At 40.9% G+C, this 25130-nt stretch overlaps 1 protein-coding gene across 2 annotated transcripts; it reads right to left on the bottom strand.

Moving 5' to 3' along the window:
• Positions 1-801: 801 nt before the first annotated feature.
• Positions 802-24910, bottom strand: KCNS3 (potassium voltage-gated channel modifier subfamily S member 3). Of its 2 annotated transcripts, XM_071807091.1 has the most exons (4): positions 24760-24910; positions 22637-22999; positions 5218-5402; positions 802-4534 (listed from the first exon to the last, which is right to left on the bottom strand). In XM_071807091.1, the coding sequence occupies exon 4, from the start codon at positions 4483-4485 to the stop codon at positions 3001-3003; it is 1485 nt and encodes a 494-aa protein (XP_071663192.1). In that variant the 5' UTR covers positions 4486-4534; positions 5218-5402; positions 22637-22999; positions 24760-24910; the 3' UTR covers positions 802-3000. The 2 variants fall into 2 exon arrangements, with proteins under 2 accessions (XP_071663192.1, XP_065691064.2); XM_065834992.2 differs by lacking the exon at positions 22637-22999.
• Positions 24911-25130: the final 220 nt, after the last annotated feature.

Here is a 25130-nt window from a genome sequence, read left to right as displayed (position 1 = left end):
AACCACTACGAGGATGGATAGTACTGCGGAAACACTGGATATCAAAAGGGAAGCGTTTCCATCAAGTCAAAGGAACTAATAACATGCTAGTAAACTGTTTTACACAAAGACAAACAAATCTCTCCCATACAAAGTGGGATGCATATCTGAATGGTAAACTTTTCTGTGCTTTGGTGTCTGAAACAGAGTAGCCGGGTAGAGAGAATTTAGGAAGTATTTTTTAAAGAGAAAAATGTGGTTCAGGAATACAAAAACAATACACAATCTGCCTTCTGTTTGACATCGATATTATACAGTAAGAATATGTAACTGTAGACCAAGGAAGAAAACAAACCGAATAATAAACAATTGCCTCTGATGCTTATTTCTTACTAGTAAATTCTTTTACTAAAAACTTCTACCAGGAGAAAGAACATGCAGTATCTCAGTATTTGCTCTCATCTGCTTTTTTTCTGGCATTTAGCACTTGCAGCACTCTAGTACCAGTGCATGGCACAGGACCATATTTCAGCCACGAGGGGAGCATCTTTTGGCACAAAATACGGCTCACATCCTGCTCCCAGTGACACCTATGTGAAACCAAGGTGCTGGATTTATTCCAGAAAAGGGAACAGAAAGCAACAAAGCCATTTTTTAAGATACACCTGATTTGTAAACAGATATCTTGCCACAGAAATCAAAATAACAGACATTGCATGATATGTGGATATGTACTTTACCTTCTGATATGTTCCAAAAGACATGCCTCGCTTTGCTGTAGGCTGTATCTATACATAAAAAAAAGCCAGAACTTAAACAGTGTCACATCCTTAAGACTGATTCATGTGTTTGAACAAGAGCTTATCAATTTTATGACAAACTACCAGTCAGTAAAATTTAATACAAAAAGTTGTATACTCTGTGATCCTTGGGTAATGCTTGATATATAAAATGAGATTTCTCTGTAGCGGGCTTTCCTCAACCATTTAATACAAATTTCTCACAGTATTTGTTTAATTACAGTATTTTTCATAGCTTTTGAACTTAGTGGCAATGTAACATATCTTTACACAGAGACTACCAAGACAGTTGCTGGTTCCTATTAGATTCATACACACATACATATTCAATATTTGATATCATTGCATCTTTATAACATGAACTGTTCAGTAAGAACAAAACACATTTAGGCTAACTTTCCCTTTTGATATTCCTGCACTAACTATGGGAAGAATTAACCTTAATTATTTGTGAAGCATCACATACACTTAGAACACTCAGCAAGTAATAAGCCCAAATTTGAAATTTCTCCAAAGCTCAAAGTACTCTCTTTAAGTCCCGCATCACCATATTGGTGCACAGCAGTCCTGCGAGACACCTCTTTCTGAGGTATAGGTTGATCCATCCTATTCTTTTATGTTTCTCCATCTCAGAAAGAGGTTAGAGGTCTGTGCCTCAGTAAATATAAGGGCACCTCAGCTACTTGCTTAATGCATTTTTCAATAGAAAACCTGGCAGACACCTGAAAAAACAACCCTTTGCAGAGGCCAAAATTGACTACCATCTTCTGGTTTTACCCAGTCTTGAAGTCAACTCCTACTGAGTTTGATCTAACTGAGTAGAAACTCAGTAAGAGCTTTAGCATTTGACCCAATAATTAAAAAATAAAATCAAAATAAAAGTGAAGCCTCTCTTTAAGGAAAATATCAACATCACAGTATCTTTGATTCTCTATTGCCCAGCATCTAATTTAGTCACTAGACAAATGAAAGAAACTGAGTGTCCAGAAACACTATGGACTTCTATAAGGTCCTGGAGTTTCTCCAGCATGCCTTTATGCTAGGCTCAGGGTCTGGCTCTCCTTTTAACTACCCTAGAAGATACAGTTTGAACCGGAGCAGGATTAGCTGGCCACATAAGAAATCCCTGGAGAGGTGAGGAGCACACAGATCTTCAGCACCCTGCCAGGCAATGAGCGCTGTTCCAGCCCACAGTACAAACCAGGAAAGCTGCCATCACCAACAGATGAGCTTTAGAAAAAGGAGCTGAAACAGCTTCATACATGTGTGCAGGGAGCAATAACCTCTGAAGACCACCACAGACATTTGCTTCAGTGCCCACAAAACAAACCCCCTTGGGAAGCCACCAGGGTGGTCCCAATCACAGTAGGACCCTCTCCAGGCACCAGAACTGCTTAGGTTCACAATGGCAGAAGAGATGGCTAAAAGGTACAATAAGCTCTTGTCCAGCCCAATGCCAGACACTTCATCCTGGGACTCATGATTTAGACCCTTTAGGAGCTGATAGAACTCGGTCATGCTGGACACTGGGAACAAATATAGGCACAATGGGATTAATTTATTTTAGCAAATTAAAGTTGTATTGTGCTTTTGGAAAGAAACTCATAAATATTATGCTTCCATGGAGTAAAAACAACATGTACCAGTATATTTTTTGTCCCAGCTTAGGAAACGGGTTCCCAAATCCAAGATTACATAAGTGTGCTAGTGAGCACAGTTTTACATGTATGTAATTCCTTCTTTTTCCTGATGTATTTGGAGTAAAAATCTCAATGACTTGTGTGATAGTTCTTACACGTTTGTAATATATCTATATCTGAACAGCAGCAAACTATAAAAGCAGATTCTGTGTAAGCTGTCCGATTGCTGCAGGAAAAAAAAAAAAAAAACAAACCAAAAAAAACAATCAAACAAACAAAAACAAAAACACCACAAAACCAAACAAACACTAATCTCACATTTAAAACTGTTTTCCTGACTTTTTCTCCCAAAAAATGCATAACAGTATTTGTGTAAAAACTAAACCACCATATGAGGCATATTTGAAAGCCTCATATAAACAATGAAGCTTTTATGGCATCCTCAGAGCAAAGAATGTCCAAATATGGCTGAGAGTTAAGTACCCTGAGAATTAACTGCTCTTAATAAATTCACTGAAGTTTGTAAGTCCACATTTACCAAGAATCAGAGGAGAAGTAAAGGGAAGAGAACGTGATTCAACTCATTTTCCTGTACCATTCTCTAAAGATGTTGTGTTATAAACATCCTCCATATCTTGGATGCTGGAGGCATCTGTTGAATCTTGGTCACTGACCACAATTCCTACTGAAGAAAGGCTAGAAATGAAGGAGTGCATCTTTTTTGCATAAATATCCCTAATGTTAAAATAAGGTAGGTCATTACGTTTCTCTTTGCGATCATTGTTGCATTGGTCTGGATCAATAGCTTTTTGTTTTTGATAGTACTTAGAAAACTTATTGAAAATAATAGTGATTGGAAGTGCTACCACTAGTATCCCACAGATAATGCATAGGGTGCCGAGCAGCTTCCCAGCTAGTGTGACTGGGTAAGTGTCCCCATAACCAACGGTGGTCATACTGATGGTTGCCCACCACCAGCAAACAGGGATGCTGTGCAGTTCTGATGAGTCATCATCTTTCTCCACTGAGTAAACAAGCACTGAAAAAATAGAAATCCCAACAGACAAAAACAAAAGCAGAAGTCCAACTTCCTGATAGCTATGTCTCAAAGTGGCACCTAAAGACCGCAGTCCTACGGAATGCCTGGCCAGTTTTAGGATGCGAAATATCCTCATTAGTCGCAGGATCTGAACCACTTTCCCCATGTTTTCAATATCTTCACTTTCTTCTTCCTTCGTGTCCACAGCCAATGTGGCATAAAATGGGATAATAGAGACAAAATCAATGATATTCAGTGGTTTCTTCCAGAACTTCTTTTGACTGGGAGCAGTGATGAGCCTGATCACTAGCTCAGCAGTGAACCAGATGATGCACGTGATCTCCACAGCTTCCAGCACGGGGTCTTCAATCTCTCTGTCATTGGCATCCAGCCTTTGGAACTCTGGCATGCTGTGAATGCACATGGCCACGATTGATGCCAGGACAACACTCAGGGAAGACACGGCAATTAACTTGGCAGACAAGCAGTATCCAGGATTTTCCATCCTGACCCAGATCTTTTTTCTTATTTCACCGAAACACAGATTGTCAAACTTTTCCAGTTCTTTATCAAATATGGATGACTCTTCATTAGAGGAGTCTATACTTCTATCATTGCTCTTCTGATCCCAGTCTTTATCAGGACCTTCTTCTTTCCTTTCTTGGTACCGATTGCTGCAGCAGGAATCAATAAACAGCTCATTTATCCCCCAGTATTCTATTTCCTGGCAGAAGGAAAAGACACATAGTTCTTCCATCACATGAAGTTTGCCTGTATAGTAAAAATTCAGAACATATCGGAACAAGGAAGGATTCCTGTCAAAGTAATATTCCTTGTCCGCAACACTATAATCATCACACAGCTCTAGAATAGCTTCTTCTGAATGGCATTTGAGAAGCTTCCCTAGTCTGGTATGGGGAAATCGGAGCAAAGTGCTTTGATCCACTGATTGCTTAAAGCCACCCACATTCAAATTGATAAGTTCTGCATCTTTGCCATGTCTGCGAAAAAATTCACCATAAACCATTTTGAACAGTAGAGTTCCACTGCTGGTGTCCAATGAGATTACATTGAACCTGAAAAAGGATATAAGATATTGTTAGAGCATTTAATTCACTTTTGCTCTTGTGACACATTCTTTCTTCCATCTCCAGTTACTGTGAAATGCTTTAGCAAAAAAGGAAACAAAATGATGACCACCATTATTCAGCATTTCACAAAAGTCAGTTTAAATCAGTTTGGTCCTTTAGCCCAGCTTTAGCAAATTTGAAAGCAATAGCTTCTCATTTAAGTCTCCTTAATTTTTTCTGGTGTGGAGGAAGAATGCCTAATTCATCAGTAAATCAGTCTCTGTTCTACTATCACATTGAAATTAATAGTCATGAAATAAGCTTAATTCGATGAGATAGAAAATCTTTAGTAATTTAAAGACAGAAAAATTGACAATCCATCAAAACATTTAGGACAAAGCTTAAGAGCAGGTGTCTCTCAATTATGGTTTCAGTAGAGCTGTATTGATGTAAACAATGCTGCAATTTATAATCCACTACTCTCAGTATTAGCTGTTTGAATGCCGACTGCAATTACTTCTGTTGTCGTATCAATTCATTTCTTTCTAGTAATCTACAGAAGAGCATTCTGTATTCTTGAAAAATGTATCCAATGTGCATTTGAAGTTTTCCAATTCAGAGTTTTACCTAGTATATTTTTGGGTATCTGCACTCCCTCAAGGTATTTTTCTACCTGCCTTCCTACTCACCTGGAGAGTCACAACTCTCTTATGACCTTGGTCAGTTGCAGAAGCTCTTCCTATTGTGCCACAGCATAACCACAGCCACAACAGTGATGCTGAGAAGTTGATGTTGAAATGTCATTTCTGGCAACAACAGCTTCCAGAGATCGAGCTTCCACAGAAATTTTACCTCAGCAAGTAACTGTGTATACCTGCAGATAGAGAGCAGAACATTTAAATATCTCCGCTTACTGTAAGCTAAATCATTCAGCTGAAACTGATTTCAAAAAGGCAGATATAATTACTAGCAAATAAGTTACCTTTTTCAGTAGAACTTAGCTCTTGCTTTCCTTCTAAGGAACAGTTGTCTTAAGCTAAAATTGACAGTTACTACATTTGTCATGAGATTATACACATCCTCATGAGGGGAGCAAATTTTTTTTAATCTCTGATATTTAAGCATTAATTGGTGTATTCTAAGCTAATTTATTCCAATTTAATATGTAAGTCAATGAATTTTAAATGTTACAAGAGAGCATCACAATTCTCCGTTCCTAACAGGTAGACTAATATCATGCAAAGAAATTGCTTTGGTGCTCTTTAATGGCTTGGGGAAGCTACTCAAGGAACAACAGTAATTTCTGTACCTGTCCATCTTTCAGTGCCTCTTGCAATTACGCCCATTAGGATTCAAAGTTGGGACATGTTAGAGTTTGAATATCTTTTGCTGCTCCTCAAGGTCTCCTGACACAGTTAATGAAGGTCATTAAGGTTACATCTGTTTCCCTGTTCATACTGTGTGCGCCATGTTTGCACCTCTGCTGTATATCAGCACGAGAGAGGAGAAAAGAAACCTGGGCATTTTCATCAAACAGGAGTCACTGTACAATTTAATAAGTGCCAGAGTAGATGGTTGGAATACTGGGTCTCAAGGGCGAGCCCCACTTTACACCACCAGAACAAGTAGGAGGCAAAAGAAAAAAAAATAACCCCACTCTAAAATTTTTCTTCACTGTCAGCTACAACATTCATCTTTCATTCAGTCTCAGATACTTGTATCAATAGACTAGTTCTTTTGAGCCATGTAGCACCACTCCCTGAATTTGTCAAGATACTGGGTGTTTTCTTTCTGTATCTTCAAATAAAAAACTAAAGCCATGGCATCTTGTGGAGCAGGGAAGATTTGACTGAGCTGAACTGATCTCTTGATATGAATCGACTGTGAATACAGAGATAAGTCTGCATCTCCACCACTGTTGGCTACAGCTTCATTGGTCACCCAGACTAATTCACTATGCAACGTCTTAGGCAGCTCTATGCAATCCAAAACTGACTTCCTCATAATTTTTAAAACAAACTGATTGAACTGGTTGCATCACAGACGTGGAGCCATTTTCCAGTTACTGATCCTAAGTCTATTGTCCCAGCTGGGTTGATTCAGAGAGGCTGCTTGCCTTGGAGGGACACATTTGTTGCAGAGCTCCCAGCCTCTTTTTACTGCAGCAAGACCTCAGGGGAGACAATCTCATCCTGCTTCACAGTAGGGTCAACCCTCATGTGCCATGCTGTCTTTGTCACTTGTTGACTATAGCAAGAGAAGAAAACAGGAAAAGTCCTAAAACCTGGATTAAATTTCTGATCAAATGCCAAGGAGAGAAGGAAATGGAGATACAGATCCACATTAGACAAATTTCCCAGGGAGCTGAAGAGTTTATTAGCCAGAAGTCAAATCCCTCCAGATAAGGCTGTTTTGTAGTATCTGTAAAATGCAGGGTTTCAGGACAAAAACTAAGGCACATCAGTTCTTCATACAGATACATTTTTCTGTTTAGAGGGAAGTTGCAAATGACTTTCTGAGCCATGGCCTTCCCACTCACCTTACCTTTAACTTCCTTCCATAGAAAGATTTCTGTAGGTTTGTCACAAACCTCACTGGAGATCTACTCAATGCTGTTCTCTCTTACTATTTTCCGTGTATAATTTTTTTATAATCCTTCACACAAGTAGGAACACAGTGTCTGATGTTATGAACCTCACGTATTCTGTTTCTTCATGGGACTAATTCCAAACAAAACTACTGAAAATCCCATAGTAATCTCCCTGTGTATAACAACTACTGACACATATAACACACGAAGAACCAGGCCCAGAAGATGCTGAAACTGCATATTTGTGGTGGTAATTAATTCTGCAAAAACAGATATCTATCTAGAGTGAGCTTTATTTGTATAGTGAAAGAAAAATGTTATTTTTAAAAATGGGAAAAAGCATTTATTTTCCTGGCCACACTACAACCCCCTTTAAACAACTTATATTAAATCCAAATTATTTTGACACATTAATTTTACTGTGTGCATAGCCTATCATACAATCAAGATAAAGTTCTTGTTCTGCTAAGATATGGGTGAAGACGGGGAAGAAGCCCCCTATGAGACATACTGCTTTCTAACCAAGCAAGACAGAGAATAGTCATTTTTTATGGCTATGTACTGCGTACATAGAAGTGATTATACACCTTAAGATGTAGTTTGAAGACAGGTATGCACTAGCTAACAGAATGATTGTAAGACACAGCTGCCCCAGGAATTTTGCAAGGCTGAGCTCTTAGGAATGATTAAGACATAAAACAAAAACACTGATCTCTGGTCACAGATGAAGAGCAGCAGGACTCAGCTGACAAACTGTACCACATTTCACTCATGATCTAGAGCCAAGCTATGTTTTACAAAACTATAAATTAAAAAACAAACACAAACAAAAACACACACACACAAAAACAAACAAACAAAAAAACCCTTATGTACTGGGGTGACTGGTGGTCAAAGTATATTCAAAACCAAAAAGACTCTTTTTATTGATTAATATCAATGATTAAAATCTCTACTTCACTTTCAGCAATTCATTAAGATGAAAGCATTAGCAATGTAAGTTAGTGCTATAAAAACCAGGCGAGATCTCAGATTATCTGGGGGCATTTCTGTTCCTAACAAAAAGAAAGCAAGTTTTAATCAGAAACAGCCACAGCAATAATTTAATGCTCAGTAAATCCCTAGTACACCAAACTCTGACTTACTGTTGAGACGGCAATATAAAACCATATTGATTATGCAGATGATATTCATAATGGTGCCTCTGTGTAATTGCTCTGTATAATAAATTCAGTGAGAAGCAATCTACTGCTTTGTTTGGAGGGCACAGTGGTCATAATTTGTGCAAGATATAGAGAGAAACTGGATCTTACTTAGGAAGGCCATGATCTGGAACTTGCTATAATACTGCTGTTAAGTGATTTTTAGATTAGGGCAAGAATGCACAGAAAAGATTCATGATAACTATGTCAAGAGGAGCTTCATGATTTGAAGACTATCTTGTTTGACTTGCAGGGACCTTCATCCCTGAGTCATGGACCACAACATTGTTGTGCCAGGCACCATCAGAACAAATTGTGGTATTTAAACAAGTGACTCCAGCCACAGGGCAAAGACCACAGATGACAACTTTTGTTCCACACAACCCTTTATTCACTCAACCAACTTTTTAACTCCAGGGTAAAGCTGTGCTCAACTGGAAATGATGCTTTCCTGGAGTGCCAAAGCCTGTGTCATGAACATCTTAAGAACATAGAGCTACCACAAACTTTGCAACTCTCAACTTGAAATGCAACATTAACCCCTTTGATCTTCTGTAAACAACAAGTATTCATATATAACACAATAAACTGCTAACTCTTCCAAAGCACACACTTGCCCTGGAGAGAGTATAGAGAGTAAGCAAACACATACCAGATGTTTGTTACTTGGTTGCTTTAATTGCTTCAGTTGTTTCAATGAGCTACTGGATAGGAACTCATATAGAATAGAAAATGAAACAAAACACAAAAGAAAGATGTTTACTGGAAGAATCAACATTATTTTCCAAGATGATGAAAAAACCCCAACGAATAGAAGTTCCAAATGTTGAGCTTGAGGGCCAAATAAAAGCCAGTCATAAAGGAAGCTGTGTGAAAATGACACAAATGTTAGAATAAAAAACAAAACTACAGGATCCAGCTCTTCCCAATCCAATTTGGAGATGGGCTCCAGCCAGCGTTTCTGCAGTCACAAATTGTTGGTGAGGCCACAGGCCCATTGTCTGGCTTGGAAGGGGGATAGCAAATTTTGGGCTTTTAGCACGCTGCAAAATCCCTAAAGCTCAAAGAATGAGGGTCACAGAGACAAAGTTTTTATATATGGTCCCTTTGAGAGAGCTGTGCCACAGATGTATAACACACCCCAAAGCGCTGTGGTTTCTAACTTCTTCCGGAACAAAACCCTGAGAGATTTTTAGTGGAAATGTAGATCCTGATACCACAAATTCACTTGTCAGCAAAGTTTCTCTTTCTCAGTTATCTTTCATGTATTATCTACACAAAGTCCCTGTACTCTGTGATGTTCTACATCACAAGCTTCAGCTCATCTTTTTTGACATGTTGCACATTTGAGCATGGTAGTACCTCAGCTACCGGTATTTCCAAATCGGGACAGTTTCAGCTTTTGTTAGCATTAATCTGTTGGTGATTACCCAGGCACAATGGAAAGTTGAATGGATTTACAGTTGGATAGACTATGTTGTGCTTTGCTACACAAAATATTCAAACACAGCACATCCCTACAGATTTTCTACTAGTTTGTCTCACGGCTATGTTGTCTCCAGCCTCACCTGTTTGCTACACAGTAGTACTTCATAAACCTCTCAAAATTAAGAAAGTTCACATTTCAGGATGGTGTCTTCTAAGTTGAAAGAATATAAATAAAAAGGACCAAGTCCTGCTCACACTGAAGTCAAGAGGGAAACAATATTGATGTGACTTCAAAAGGGCAGGCAAATCTCTGTAACTCTACAAACTCTTTACAGAGCCCAAGGGTATTTTTTTCCAAATAATTTAATGATCTTGGAAGACTAAAATTTAGGGGGTTTAATTTAAAAAAATGAGCCTTGATCAAATTCACTTTAAAGTCTTATTTGAGTACCCAAATAACCATCAGATTTTCATAGAATCATATAACAGTTTGGGTTGGAAGGGACCTTAAAAGGTCATCCAGTCCAACCCCTCTGAAGTGCTGCCCCCTAATTACACAGACAACCAGCTGGGCTCCAATTTCTGCCAATTTCCTGACAGTTAAGGACTTCTACAGATCACCTTAGCTACACACATACAGTTTTAGACATCTGTGTACCTTTAAAAGCTGTGGATATTACCCTGATAAACTTCAGCTCAGAATTAACACTTCCACTGATTTTTGAGGTGTTTGAATTTTTCCACTCATCATAGGGCAAATACGTGTCTAATGCACCACCTGAAAGTACTATAATTTCTGACTCATCAAGCCTAGTAAAACATCTAAACACATGTATAATTTACTTGATCAACCACAATTAAGGCTTTGGACTGAAATCCAGTTAGTATGAGTTAAGCTATTGCCTGTCAGCTGGGCAGTAATAACTGCTTTAGCACACATAATTAAGTCTGAAAAAAATGGAAGGCAATCTCACTTGGCACAGGCTCTTTCACTGTGATATAAGCTGTAACCATCAACTCTCTTTTAATATTTGACATAGTTAACTGTAAAACCATTCACAGTCTGTGAAGGTAGAGGTTAACTTAAAGTCACATAGCACAAATAGCAAGACCACGTGAAGAAACTGCTCTGTGGTTATGGACATTCTGTGACGCAAAGAGGATAAATTAATCAGCTAAATTATTTGCTCAGTTGTAATTTATTTTCTGCATTCCATTGGCAGTGACATCCTTTATCCAGGATATTGCATTTAAATGACATGAAAATAACAGAATTATGCAACAACAGTTCTCTTAAAATGGATTCAGCACAACCTCCCAGGAGTCCTTAGGTAAATAAAGTTTCAGTTGAAATATCCAGGGCCAAATTTTGTTCTAATGTTACTTCCACTTGATCCTACTTGGCTAAGTTCACCTCTGGTACAATTCTACTGATGTCACCAGACTGTTTCAGAAACTGAACTTGCACAAAACATTCATGTATCTTTGCAATAAAATGGAAATCACCTCCTCCAAAAGACTGCATAAGGAAGAAATGGAGCTATTATAACTCAGAGCGAAAGAACACAAGCAAGAACAGAAGAATAAGCACCTCCAGCCCATGGTTCATACCACTTATCTTAGGCACATTTTCAGGTGGGGTGAATCACCCACTGGAGAAGTCCATCTCTGTATTGACCAGATAACCATCCTATATGACTAGTGTCATAAGGTGTCTAACTTTTATATGGATAATACTAGATAAAATTAATTCTCCCAAAGTGAAATCCTGCTGATTTCCACTAAGAGGATGCTGGCAAGGACAGAGCATAAGCCAAGGGATGGGTAAGAGAAAGGGGCAAGTAAAAACAGCGCCAGCTGTAGCATCAATGTGACAGAAGCTTCTTTGAGAATGCAGTCAGTGATCCAAATTGCTTTCTCATAAACAAAAAGAGCAAGGAGCAAGATCTAATAGCTCCCAGTTATCAGAATGTCACCTTGTAAAATGATTTAAAGGAAAAAAAAAAAGGTATCCTCTTCCTAGCTTGAAAAGTTTCTGGAGATAACTCATATTATAACAGTTAACAAGGCTTGCACCTTGCAACATTCCAAAAGTCTCTGCAATTTATATTCTGTTCATATAAAATTAAAAGATCATTATCCACCTTCACTAAGTGGAGCTGACAGACTTAAATGTGTTTGCTTGAAAATCTACCTGTAAATCCCCATCAATTAAACATAGTTATAATGCTGCATTTAAAACACCTGTTGGCTTCCACAGACATGACCACATGAAGCATTTCCTTGAGCTATATTGTCCCAGTTGCTGAAGTTTACAGAAATATTTAAGAAGATGAGAAGATCCCCAAAGCATTATTACGATCTGGTCAGCATTGCTGTGGTTTGATGGCAAAATAAATTCTCTCTCCAGTTTAATTTTTTGGTAATAATCTTGTTCAGCAGGTTCACCCCTCAAGAGTACCGTTTCAAAACAAGAAGTACTGTCTGAAGTAAACTTTGTAAATTGTAGGTCGAAGGATCTCTGCAATGAGGGCAGTTTCTATAGATTCCCTTCTTCAAATTAGTATTCTGTACCCCATTTTTCATTGAGTCCTATATTGTTCCCACTCGAGTACTACTCCAATAAACATGATGAACAAAAAAAATTCTATTTTTATTCCTATTGTGCTAATCTGTAGTACCACCTCATAGAGGTGATTTGGCTTTGAAAGGTTAACTACCTCAGCAAAAAGATGGTGCAGATACCCAGACAGGGGAAACCAGCGTGCCTGAGGTCCAACAGCAGACCAGCAGACCACAAACAAATGCAGCCGACATCCCCCCACACCAGCACTCTCTTCAGTCTCCTCAATAGCTGGCACGTACCAAACCAGGTACTGGTACCCTGATACACAGGGTCAGGTACCTGGGCCCAGAGCCAGCAATTTCATTCTGACAGACGAACCCTATAGCAGGCAACTCCAAAAAAAAAGTGATTTATAGGAGTCCTCTCACAAACAGAAAGGACAGTCTCCAACCAGACTCAGTGGCAGGTTCAGTAGACTCTGTTTAACACCCATGCCGCTGCTGCTCGCATTCAGCAAAACTGCTCAACTAGGCTGTTAATGACCATATTTCAATGATGCTCATTTTTCCTGAAATATGTCATCTTCGGATATTTCTTCATTTAAAAAACCCATACATTTAGCTAGACTAGAATATCTAAAGTTGCAGAAATCAGCAGTTGGATTGAGAGGCTATGCTATGACAGCAGAGGTGATAAACGATACAATCTATCCCACCACTACAAACCCTCCAGGCCTAACATAAAGGGATAAACAATTAGACATGATCTTTTTTCTCTAATACACAGGTCCATGAACCATTTAAGACTCTCATGAGTTTTCAAGAAGAGTATTAATGGCTCATAAGCCCCTGCTCAGAAGCAAATTATACCTGCAGTGAACCGTAACTCTTCCACGTTAAGGAAAGGAGTATAGAATTTGGTGAAATTCAGAATATTCTTAACTCTTGCGGAAGGGCAATAGAGAGTTAAAATTAAGATTTAACTCATTACCAGGAAGATTGATGCAATATTCAAAATTTTCCATTTGTTATTTCATCGTACATCTCCTGATTGTAAAGGAAATCTGGTTACTCTAATTTCTTACTTTGGACACTGAGGAACTGTCCTCCAGTTCCTAGTACAGAACACTCCTTTTCTGCTCCTAGATTATATCCTCCCTATTCTCATATTTCTCTTTTTTTTTTTGTTTTTTTTTTTATTTTTGGGAGTGAGATGTTTCTAAAGGACACCAAATCCAAACAGCCAGTTTCACTGCCTGAACTAAGAGTTCTGAATTATTACAAATCTATGCACCCCATAAAGCTGGGCTTTTCCACCTTGTGCTGGGAAGAGACATCTATGAATGTAAAACCCAGGACTATGTTGCAACACATTGTAGCAGAAAAATCTGTTAGGAGACTTGTGAAATCAGTCCTGCCTGTGCTGCCAACCACACCTTCACTAGCACTCAGCCACAGGGCCAAAATAAATAAAAGGGCAATTCAGCCACAGGCGGTACAATGCTAAACCAGTCAATTGGTTATCCGTAACTTTTGAGCCCATTATAGTTTTATTCTGTAAAGTTCTGGCTTTTGGATAAGCTACTTAAAAAAAAATATCTCTCCACAATATTGTCATGGACGTATCTCGGTCACTTTGGGGTTTTTGTGATATACTATCAACTACGGATTAGGTTGGGAATGGAACTTGGAGAGTAATATAATTCAGTCCCTCCCTCACATGCAAGATCAGTTATTCTTAAACAACTTTTGACAGATGTTTATGTAATCTCCTACAATGAAGCCTGCCCAGAGAAGTTGTGGAATCCAGTCCAGTGCCTGAATGCCCTTGTTCTCTCCAAATTATTTTCCTAACATCTACTTGAGCATCCTGTGCTGCAGTTCAGGCCCATGGATGTATATACTTAGAGGAGATTTGGACTGGGATGGAGTCACTGAGTATGGAGAGCAGAAACAGGCTGTCTACAAATATCTAATTTTACTTGGCAGCCTGCATAGCTAAAGTTACGTGGTATTTATTTTTTTTATGTTTTGAAAAAAGTCTATTAATCTCAGAGATAAACAAAAGGTTTTTATACCACAGTGAAATTCTCCAAGATACTTGCAGTGTCTCTTAAGCAACAAGAACACAAGCAATTGTTTTGTGGATATTTTGGGTGAAACATTCAACTGAAAAAGTGTAAAAACCTTTGTGTTTGAAGCATGTTCACGTCCCTAAAGGAGTCCGTGTTGTCCAAAAAAATAATCTTGACTCAAAACAACTCTGAAGCACAGCTCCAGATCTCACTTATCTAAGTCCTGCGGTCTGCTTCAATCCAACAATCACTTTGAAAGCATTCAAATAACATTTACAATGTGTGAGTATGCATGACATGAAGACGCATGCTAAGAGGTGGATATGTGGAGGCAGCTGGAGAAAATATCTGCAAGAAAACTCTCTTGAGCATAGAAACTTCTGGATACAGCTGGTCCACCATGCTACAAGTAAAGCCAGCTGGCTGTGTCCATCAGGTGCCACCTCAGAGTGGGAGATAGACTGCAGCATGGTGCTACAGAAGTGTTAGAAGCAGATCAAGCTCTGTGGATGTATTGTTCAGAGCCATTGTGTAAACCTTACCTATATTTAGGTCTCTAGAAGCCTCAGTTTCTTAGAGTACTCAGATTTTGAGATACATGTTCACATCACTTTGTTCAAGCCCCCCTCTTTGCTTTCCAGGTAGTATCACAAACTAATTTGTGTTGAAAAAGATCCTTCGAAGGTCATCTTATCCAACCCAACATTCAAAGTTGGTCCAGTTAGAGCAGACTGTTCAGGGCAAATTGAGTTTTAAATATTTCCAGAATTTCCTGAACCCTGTGGGCAACCTAGGCCAGTGTTGGACTCCTCTTATGGTGAAAATATTTTTCCCTAAGTCCAATCATAGTCTTTTGTCCCAGCTTGGATTCAATGGCTTGCATCCCATTGCTATGCATATCTGAGAAAATGTACCCATCAGGTAACTGTAAACCACAGTAAGGTTTCTCCTGCAGCTTCTCTTCTCTAGACTGAACAAACTCATTTTGTCAGACCCTCCTTGTATGCTGTGTGCTCCAACCTCAAACACTTTGATGGCCTTCTGCAGGACTCACTCCAGTATGTCAGTTTCTGTAATGGAGAGCCAAAATCTGAACTCAGTCCTTCAGATGCAGTCTCACAATGCCAAGCAGGAAGAAATAACTCCTTCTGTGGACCTGCTGTCTATAGCTTTGCTACCCTGTTTCCCTGAAAATAAGACCTACCCCGAAAATAAGCCCTAGTATGATTTTTCAGGATTTTTGAGGATGTTCAAAATATAACCCCTACTCAAAAAAAAAAGTCCTCATTATAGTTCATTTAAAATGTCAATTTAAATAGTGCCCAGGCAGCTATATGTATAAAAAAGTAACACATTTTGGAGCAAAAATTAACATAAGACTCTGTCTTATTTTCAGGAAAACAGGGTAACAAAGCCCAGAGTGCAGCTGGCCTTCACTGCAAGGGCACACTGCTCACTTGGGTTCAATAAGTTGCCTGCCAGGATGACTACGTCCTCCTCTACAGAGCTCCTTTCCAACCAGTCAGCCCCTCAACCTATACTGTTGCATGAGGCTACTGCAGCCCAGATGATGTTTCTCCAGGATGCTGAAGTCCCTTTTAACAGCATCCTGTCAGCATATCAGTGTAGTATTAACCATCTCAGTCCTCAAAAAACAAAGGTATTTTCTCTGCTTATTCAACTTGACTGTCCCCACCAAGCATTCAGCAAGGAAGGACACTTGACAGAACATGTGTGAAGCAATTACATGACAGGCTAAGATACAAAATTGCAACATTGCATCACTGTTCAATTGAATATTCATAAATAGCCGAGGCATTGTCATTGTACGCAAAAAAGAACAGCCAGCAAATAAGTTTTTTAGCTAGTAAGTATTAGTCCTACCAGTGTAACTAATCTCAGCACCTGTCAGTATTATTACCCATCATTTTTTCAGGAAGTCTTGAGCAGCTACTAACACCTGGATTTACATATGCTAAATAATACCACACATCGGTACAACTTATACAGTACTATGGATGTTATGTGTGTAGCTTGGGTTCTGGAAATATAAATAAATGTGTTTGCACAGCCCATAACAATATTGTCATTTACTCTACCCAGCGTCAGGCCCTATAAAGTTGCTTGGGTGTCATTTTTGCTATTATTTCCTTCCAGTGACAGAAAGTTTGGAACAGAATACAAAGCCAAAACAAATTAGAAGCAGTTTCAGAAGCCACAAACAGTCCTTCCTCTCTTCTCCCACCTTGTTTTTACAATCATACTTGTCTAATGTCTAAAATGATGCATACAAATGTCCAGAGGTTTTGCAGGAGACATTAACAGGACAAGGGATTTCTTAGTTTTTTGCCTGGGCTAAACTTCAGCTTGACAGAGTCATAAACTCCCACAACAAGCCCCAAGGATTTTGAAGGCATCACAATCTGGAGGTGATTCATACCAACAGGTCGAGAGGAAGATCTGAGACTGACTACATATCTTCAGAGAAAGAATGAGATTTAATTAAGCATATACTGCATTGAAAAAAAAATAATAATAATTTAAGAGCAATAGATATTTGTTTTAGTTGGTAGTTTCCCTTTATAAGCTGTTCAGTATAGCAGTAATGCTAATCCGTAGCTCACTAGGAGGAAGAAGACACCTGAAATTACATTTCTTTCTTTTTTTTTCCATGTTTGAATGAACTGCTTCAGTATGTGCTCAGTAAAACCTTGGAAAGAAAAATTAAATGACAATTTCTGACTCTCACTTCATTTGCACAGGAGTTTCCCACAGGCCCCAGGGGCCCCAAAGATCTTTAAGTTCAGACTTTGTATCTGAATGCATAAACACTCAATATCAGCTGAAATCAGTAAGATGTATCACTAAGAAAAACACATCTGACTGCCTAAGATCCAAGTCTCAGGTCTAGGACCAGCAGCTGTCTGAGATGCCAGCTGAGACTCAGTCCAAAGTCTTCAGACAGAGATAGATAACACACAAATAAAAAGATTCTCTTTCAAGTCACACTTGATTTCTTACAAGCTAATGAATAAACGTGTTCTTCAATATTTTTGTCAACTGGAGTTTTTGCTCAACTCCAAGGACACCTGATAGCTTAAGAAGGCTGAACTCATCCCCTGCCTCTAACCCTAACAGAGACCTCAGAACAGGCTGGCTTCATGGCCAGGAGATGGATGGAGCATCCCAAGGAGGCAGGAATAAGCACTTTGCCAAGTAGCAAGTGCTTGCAGATGAGGCTTTTCTCATTTTTCAGATTCACAAGTTTCAATGTGTCCCACAACAACTCTTATTTGAGTATCAAATATGCTATGAGACCCAAAGGAATAATTTGTCCTTAGATTTGCACTTTTCTACCATCCTAACAAATTAATGAAAATTAAGGAAAAACCTGCTCTTTGCCTGGCCTAACACACAGCAAACAGTAAAACAAAATCACAACTCCTTGAAAAGAACAGCTTACAACAAATAGGACCATAAACACCATTACTATTTCCAGACTAATGGCACTGACCTAGAATATCAGCAAGGACAAATGGTACCCTACTTGTTCTGCTCCAGCCTTTACCAATTTCATGGGTAAATTTAAAGAGTGGTATTGATCTATACTGGCTGTCCTTTTCAGTGCAAACACTGCACTGGACAAGGAGGCACACAGACCTGCTTAGCTTAAGAAGAATACACAAGGCAGCATCCTTTTCAACTGCTTATTCAGGAAAAAAGTATCTGCCACTAAAGTGCCATACTGAAACCATCATTCAATGCTTATGTTAGCTAGAGCTAAAACGTGAAGAACTGATTTAAATTTGTGCTGCTGTAATGAGCTGATTATTTTCAAAATCAGACCCTAACTTATGGCTCTATTTGTTCTTTTCTCAACTGGCGATAAATAGAGTTCATAAAATTACAAAGCAGCTTTGGAATCATAACCCAGTTAAATCAGCAATTACACTGTTTCAGAAAACTGAAAAATTTCAATTAAAAAAAATAGAAAAAAGATATAATAAAACCTTCAATAAAAAGGAGTCTTCTTTGGCAAATTTCCAATCCTTCACCATGCCGCTTTGAAACATACTGTTCAACAATAATCGTACACTAAAGTAATATTGTAAATTTATCATCGCACCTCACAAACTATGAGGTCAATTCTTCTCTCACTAAAGCGAAGAGTGAGAATCTCCTTAACCTCTGCAATACATTCTCCCCTGGTATGAAGGTTTCTAAGCTGAAGCCTTCACAGCAGTCAGCACTGTTGGAAGCAGCATCAGCTCTTGTCAGCTCAAGGAGAGGGAGAAGAGAAGCAAGAAGAGCAGAGCTATCAGAAATGCTTCCAATTTTTATCAGACTACCCAGGTTGTATCTTAACTCTTCCATGCAAATCAAAGCTGTTCATAGACTTCTCCTGAGCTGGGTATCTGCCTCCCACAGGTAACCCGCCTGTACTTACATCAACAGCAAAAATCAATTTGTTAGGCTCAGAGAAAAAGAACAAAAAAAAACCCACAGAGATATAAGATGTCCCCTATATGAGGCAGCAAATTGGTAATACTAAGTTTTACAAGACTATTACAGTTTTGTCCATAAATCTCATAACACTTTATTAACTTAAAACTGTTGTGAGGAGGACACCTAGAGCTCTGTGCTTTGGAGGCCAAACCTGGGGCTTGAGAAGTGATCTGTTTAACATCACCTAGCAGGTCAACACATTCTACTTCAACATTTCCAAGCCCCTAACGCCTCTGTCTTTGCTTTGTTTTTAATGAAAACCAAAGGAAAAAAAGGGACCAGCAGCCTTCTGCACATGTTGATCTCTGAATCTGTCATTAGAATAGCACTGGACTAGAATGATTAAAAGCATGGAAGAATTAACTGGATTTTAAGATAACAGTTGGCATCTAAATCACTTGACCAGGTTGATGAACAAAAGAAAAAATGTACGGAAGATGAGGGAAAAAAAAAAAAGGAAAGCAAAAAAAAATCTCTGTATTAGATAAATAAGCCAGCCACACTCTGCTTTGTCCATGTGTCCCTTGCTGGCTTTTACAGATGGGTTGGTGAAACCAAATTATTCCCCAATAAAAAAGGGAAAAGAGAAAAGTTCATTTGTTAGCTTTTACCCCAAGACAATCCTGTTCAGCATAGGCAGCACCAGCAGAATAGGTTCACTTCCAGAGCATTTACATCTTGCCAGCACAACTCCTTGCAGGGTGAGAGGGAACAACTGCATTTCTGGCTGCTGCTGGCAGAGGTGAGGATGGTTCAGTGCTGCTTCATTGCTACCTCCTGTGGATCGCTTCTGTTGGATCAAAATCAGGCAGCTGCCCCTGCCCAAGTTCAACCTTAAAGAAATAAAGCTACCTGGTAGAGATGGCAACAGACGCAGAGCAAACTGAAGTCAGGCTGATGTCTGCAGTCAGGGCATGCAGCTGCTATGAACAGAGGAGAATCCAAAGGGCTGAACTGTAACAGCCTCCACTGTGCCACCTCCCAGCAGTTCCTCAGCAGCTATAAGAGCTGGTAAAATAAGATCTCTCACCTCAGTCCCCACTCACCTGCCAGGATCGAGAGGCAAAATGGATAAGGCACTTTGGTGCAAAGGGTGAGAAGATGAGCCAGAGAGCTTGCAGATAAAGAAATCATAGAATAGAATCATAGAATGTCCTGAGTTGGAAGGGACCCACAAGGATCATTAAGTCCAACCTCTGTCCCTGCATATGACAACCCCAAAATTCACACCATGTGTCTGAGGACCTTCTCCAATCTCTTCTTGAACAGTCAGGCTTGGGGTCGTGACACATCTTTGAGGAGCCTGTTGCAGTGCTCCAGCACCCTCTGGGTCAAGAACCTTTTCCTCATGTCCAACCTAAACCTCCCCTGGCCCATCTTCCTGCCATTCCCTCGGGTTCTGTCACTGGTCACCAGAGAGAAGAGATGAGCACCTGCCCTTCCTCCTCCCCTTGTGAGGAAGCTGTAGAGTGTGATGAGGTCTCCTCTTAGCCTTCTCTTCTCCAGGCTGAACAAACCAAGTGACTTTAGTCACTCCTCATTCAGCTTCCCCTGCGAACCCTTCACCAACTTCATAGCCCTCTTCTGCACACTCTCTGGTAGCTTTATATCCTTTCTATGCTATGGTGCCCAGAACTGCACAGTGCTCCAGGTGACGCCACTCCAGCGCAGAGTAGAAGGGATGGAGAACAGAAAATCATGCTAAGACCAAAGACATTGGGAGCACCTAGCAGAACGGGTATCAGTGAGGGAAACAATTTAGAGAGGCCAAAATGAGTGAAGCCTTTCACAATTCTTTATATCAACATTTATCAACAACTCAACCACAGAGGACACCATGCTTACTCCAGACTTAGCCCAGCTCCTTTCCTAATAGTGCATGAACATGAAAGTCTCAGGCTTTATCTATAACACAGCAAGTGGCCTGAATCCAGGGTAAACTAAGCTCCAGAACAAGAACAGTGACCACAATGGTACCTTCTAACATAAGTGATAAAGCTTTTCTGTCCAGAAGACAAATCTCTCTTGAAAACAAGATCATGAGTGTGGAATAAACTCCCTCAGAAACCTAAGACCAACATGATCAGCCTTATCTTCCTCTACAAGAAAGATAAATATTTTAGAAGTCATCTCTTCCAGAGCAAAATGAAAACCAAAGAAAACCATTACAAGCAACTGTCACATACAGAATGCCTTTCTAAGAAAAAATGAGCAAGTTATCCACAAAAGACAGATAACACCAGTTTAACACACTACTGTTAGGACTTAAGAGATGTTATGAACGATGGTAAGAAAAGACAGAATAAAACAAGATCAAATAAAATGGAAAGCAGAGTATAAAGGGATGAAGCATCAGTAAATTATAGAAAAATAAAAGGGATTAGAAGGAAACGGGGCATAAGAATAAATGGTGAAGAACGGAGAAGCATACTGGGGTTACACCTTGGAGGAGATGATTACCTGACATTAACTGCTGCAGAACCATTGACTGGAACAGGTCAAGGACAGCTCCTATCAGCATAGGATCTGGCCCTCCACAGAGAACCAGAGGACAAGGGCAAACAAACAGCACCCTGCCTGGTTTCCTGGAGGTGTTTTCCTCCTCGGGAAGTAAATAGGAAACACAGGAAGAAAATAGGATGATGTCATAAATTAAAAAGGAGAAAGTAGACTCTAGAAAAGGAGAAAGAAGCTAAATAGAAAAGCTGGGTGAAGAGCAAGAAATAAGAACAAAGAGATGGGGCAAAGGCAAGATAAAATATCCACAGGTTAGTGGAATACACTTTATTTATTCATGAGCTCTGTTTTATTATGTGTCCTTGGCAGACATCCCATAACTGAAAATTTGCAAGGCAGAGAGTGATGCGAGTTTAGAGACTTGAGCCTTGTTTCTAGTCATTAGCCTTGGGCAGGTCTTTTTAACATACATGTCCCAGTAGCAAGTAAACAAGTTCTTTAAATCAAGAGCCTTTAGACAAGAGACATACTGCAAATAAATGGGCTTAGCCAGAGGGGGATTCCGGGAGAAAAGACAATAAGCAAGTATGGCCACAACCTGTTTTCAAGTAATCAAGAGGAAAGGTGGACTGTTAGGAAAGATGTTGCCCAACAGAATACATTCTGCTTCTCACTCTGACCGTAGCTCACATCAGACTCTGCAGCGCATCTGCCTTTCACCCACATTCCTTGTTAAGGGACACTTATTTTACCTGAGAGCATGTGGGGCTCAGCTTGCTCAGCTGGCAGGGAGGAGGATGCAAGGGGCAGGCAGCGCAGGAGCAGTGGTGGCAGCGGTCCCTGGCACTGATCCCTGCACAGAGGCAATGTGTCCAAGGCCAGCTTTGCCAGGGGCTCAGCCAGAACAAGGAGCACACCGCTGGCAGATGCACCAACGTTGGGCAGGGAAAGCCTGGCAGTTTCCACTTTCCATGTGGGTTTGAGGTGCCCCTGCAGCTCAGCTCAGTCACTGCTGAACCTTGATTTGTATTGAGGCTGAATCTGGCCTGTGGTCTTGTCACTGAGTATTAACAGTTGATTCTACCTTGCCTATAGCTGTGATTCCACAGCTAAGGCAATATTGGCAGTTTAATACTGATTTATTGTCTGTTCGTGTTTGGGCTGGTTTTATTCTTCTTGCCCTGGGAAATTTGCTAAGTGCTAGAGAGGGTGAGCAAAGAAATGCTTCTCCTTCAGGACCTCTCTGTTTCTACAAAGGACATTTTAGGAAAACATCTGACCTCACCTGTCTTGAGAACAGTGCTCGGGATCACACTGGACTTTGTATCAGTTCAGCTGAAAACCTCTGTTCATTGATTTTCTTTTCCCCACACTCACAAATAGAAAGTAGAAGGGCTGCTATCATTTCTGTGGGTTGCTTTAGTGCTGAAACTGGTAACAAGACATACAGTTAGATATGGAGTTCAAGGAAGAAGGTCTCTTCAAAAAGATCTTTAATGTCTCTGTTATGAATACATATAGATTTTTCTTATTTTAAGATCAACTTAAACAAATCTTTTCAGCCTGTATAAACCTCTAGCGGATACATAAAGAACTGTGACTTAGGAAATTTGGATACTATTTCTGGGTCTTTTCTGTTCTTCAATTCCTGTAAATGAAGAAAAAATGAAATAAGGATACTGCACATCTTTATAAAAAGAACCGCTTTGAAATCTATAGCTAACAAGCACCATATAAAAGCTAGGTATGATTACTGTCAGTTAAAGCTCTCTTATTATGATTTAGTTACCTACCCATACACAAATAATTTACACCATTTCAGAACATAAAATCATTCTTTGTCTACCCACAGTGCTATTTTAGCAGAAGTTTAGACACAGAAATTAAGAAGTTTTTCTTTATTAATCAATTGTCTTCCACTCCTGCAAGTATTACTTTTTTGAGCAGTGAAATCTGGAAAAGTAGAAGGCAATGAGAAGAGGATACAGTTCTCTATAAGAAAAGCTCCGTTCTCATCACAAATGTTTACTGTTTCAACACTGCTGCAATGGGCACCTTTCCCCCAGCCCCAGCAGCAGATATTAAATACACCTTGCAAAGCTGAAAAGCCACCTCAGCTTCCTAGTGAGCTTAGGACATCAACACTAATCAAATGCTACCAAAACTGCAGATGATTTAACCCTAACTGCTTAGAGCAGAGAAGGATTTTGGAAAGAGCTGCAGTTATGACCGAGGAAAAGAAGAATGCATGGCCCAGGACTTGCTTCTGAAAATGAGACCTTCCCAAGGTACTCCAAGTCAGACATACAGAATTTGACTCACACATACTCTCCAAAAATCCAAACGAAGTGTATTCCTGTCTCCTCTGTCCTCTTAGGCTGTTAGTCTGACTACCTTATGCCATCTATTGGCCTAGACCAGTGAAGGATGCTCTGAGGAGAACTTCAGTTCTGGGAAAGCGACTGTGTTAAAAGGGATCTGTCAGTAGATCTGTAAATTCTGCTAATGGAATCAATACGCTGACGCTGCTCAGATCTTGAGGTCTACCTTCCCCAGCAGACACTGAGTTCAGCTCCCAGAATAACCAGTAGTTGTGCCTTGCACTAGGCAAAAGAGAAATAATATCAATACAGGGCTGACTGGCAGGAAAATCCAGAAAATGAGCAGTGGGGATTTTCAGTCTTACAGAAGCACGAAGGAAGAGTCTTTATTCTGAAAAGAGAAATCCTCTTCAAAATCCACCTGGATCTAGAATCAGGAAAACTATCCCGAACTTAGTAAGTCTACTTTAAATCAGCCACGCAGAGAGAAGAGACTTATCCCACGTTTCTTTAGCCATTGAGGCTACTGTAGTGATTCACGGCTGCTTAAAGCTAGCTTACTTTTAAATCTAAATGTGTTTTTAAAAGGCAAGGCAGAGCTCTGCAATGCGAAAGGGATCTAGAGACATCGCTATTGATCGGCTCCCGCACAAGCCATTAAGAAGCAGCCGCGGGGAAGTCGGCGGGAAAACCGCGCGGCCGCTCTAGCAGCGCCCCGTCCGCTCCGCGGGGGCCAAAGACAGCCGGTCCCCATCGCCGCCGTCTCCCCAGAGCCGGGGGGACGGAGAGGGGCTGCGAGTCCCAAGCCGGAGAGTTCGGGCCAAGACTTCGGCGGAGCAACGAAACCCGCCGGGGCTCCCTTGGTACCAGGCTGCACTCCCCATACCCTTCTCTTCTTCCTTCGCCCTCACCCCCCGGCTCTCTGTCCCGCAAAATGCAAGGAGAAACCATCGCCGAGCCGAGCCGCGCCGGGCTGCACACCCTTCCCTCCCCGCGAAGCCGCCCGTCCCGGGGCCGTCCCGCCGCGGTGGGGAGCGTGGCCGCGGGCCGGGGCGCGGCGGGTGGACGGGCGGGCGGCTCTGCCTACCTGGAGCTGCGGAGCGCCACGGATCGCCCCGCCGCGCTCCGCCCGGCACCGCGGGGCCGCACCGCGTAGCCCGAGGTGGGAGGGGAAGGACGGCGGCAGCGGGCGGGCTCTGGCGAGTCCCCACCCCGGCCTCGGGCATCCCCGGCGCCCCGATCCCGTCCCAGTGCCGCAGCGGACTGGCACCGTCCCGGCGGGGCGGGCGGAGCCGCGTTACCTCCGCCCCCGAGGGTCCCGTACCGCCCTCGGGGTGTCGGGCACCGCTCCTGGGATGTCCTGCACCGCACCCGGGGGAGTCATGCCCGGGCGGTCCCGTTCGGCGGTCCCTGGAAGTGCAGCCGGGGGATCCTGGCCCGTAGCCTCGGAGGGTTCCT

Source organism: Patagioenas fasciata, chromosome 3 (assembly GCF_037038585.1).
Source record: "Patagioenas fasciata isolate bPatFas1 chromosome 3, bPatFas1.hap1, whole genome shotgun sequence".
NCBI lineage: Eukaryota > Metazoa > Chordata > Aves > Columbiformes > Columbidae > Patagioenas > Patagioenas fasciata.
The sequence above is the reverse complement of the archived record's forward strand: the minus strand, read 5'-3'. Positions and strand labels throughout refer to the sequence as shown.

Excerpts from the sequence above, each read along its gene's own strand:
- KCNS3 (XM_071807091.1), bottom strand. The coding sequence starts at position 4,485 with ATGGTTTATGGTGAATTTTTTCGCAGACATGGCAAAGATGCAGAACTT.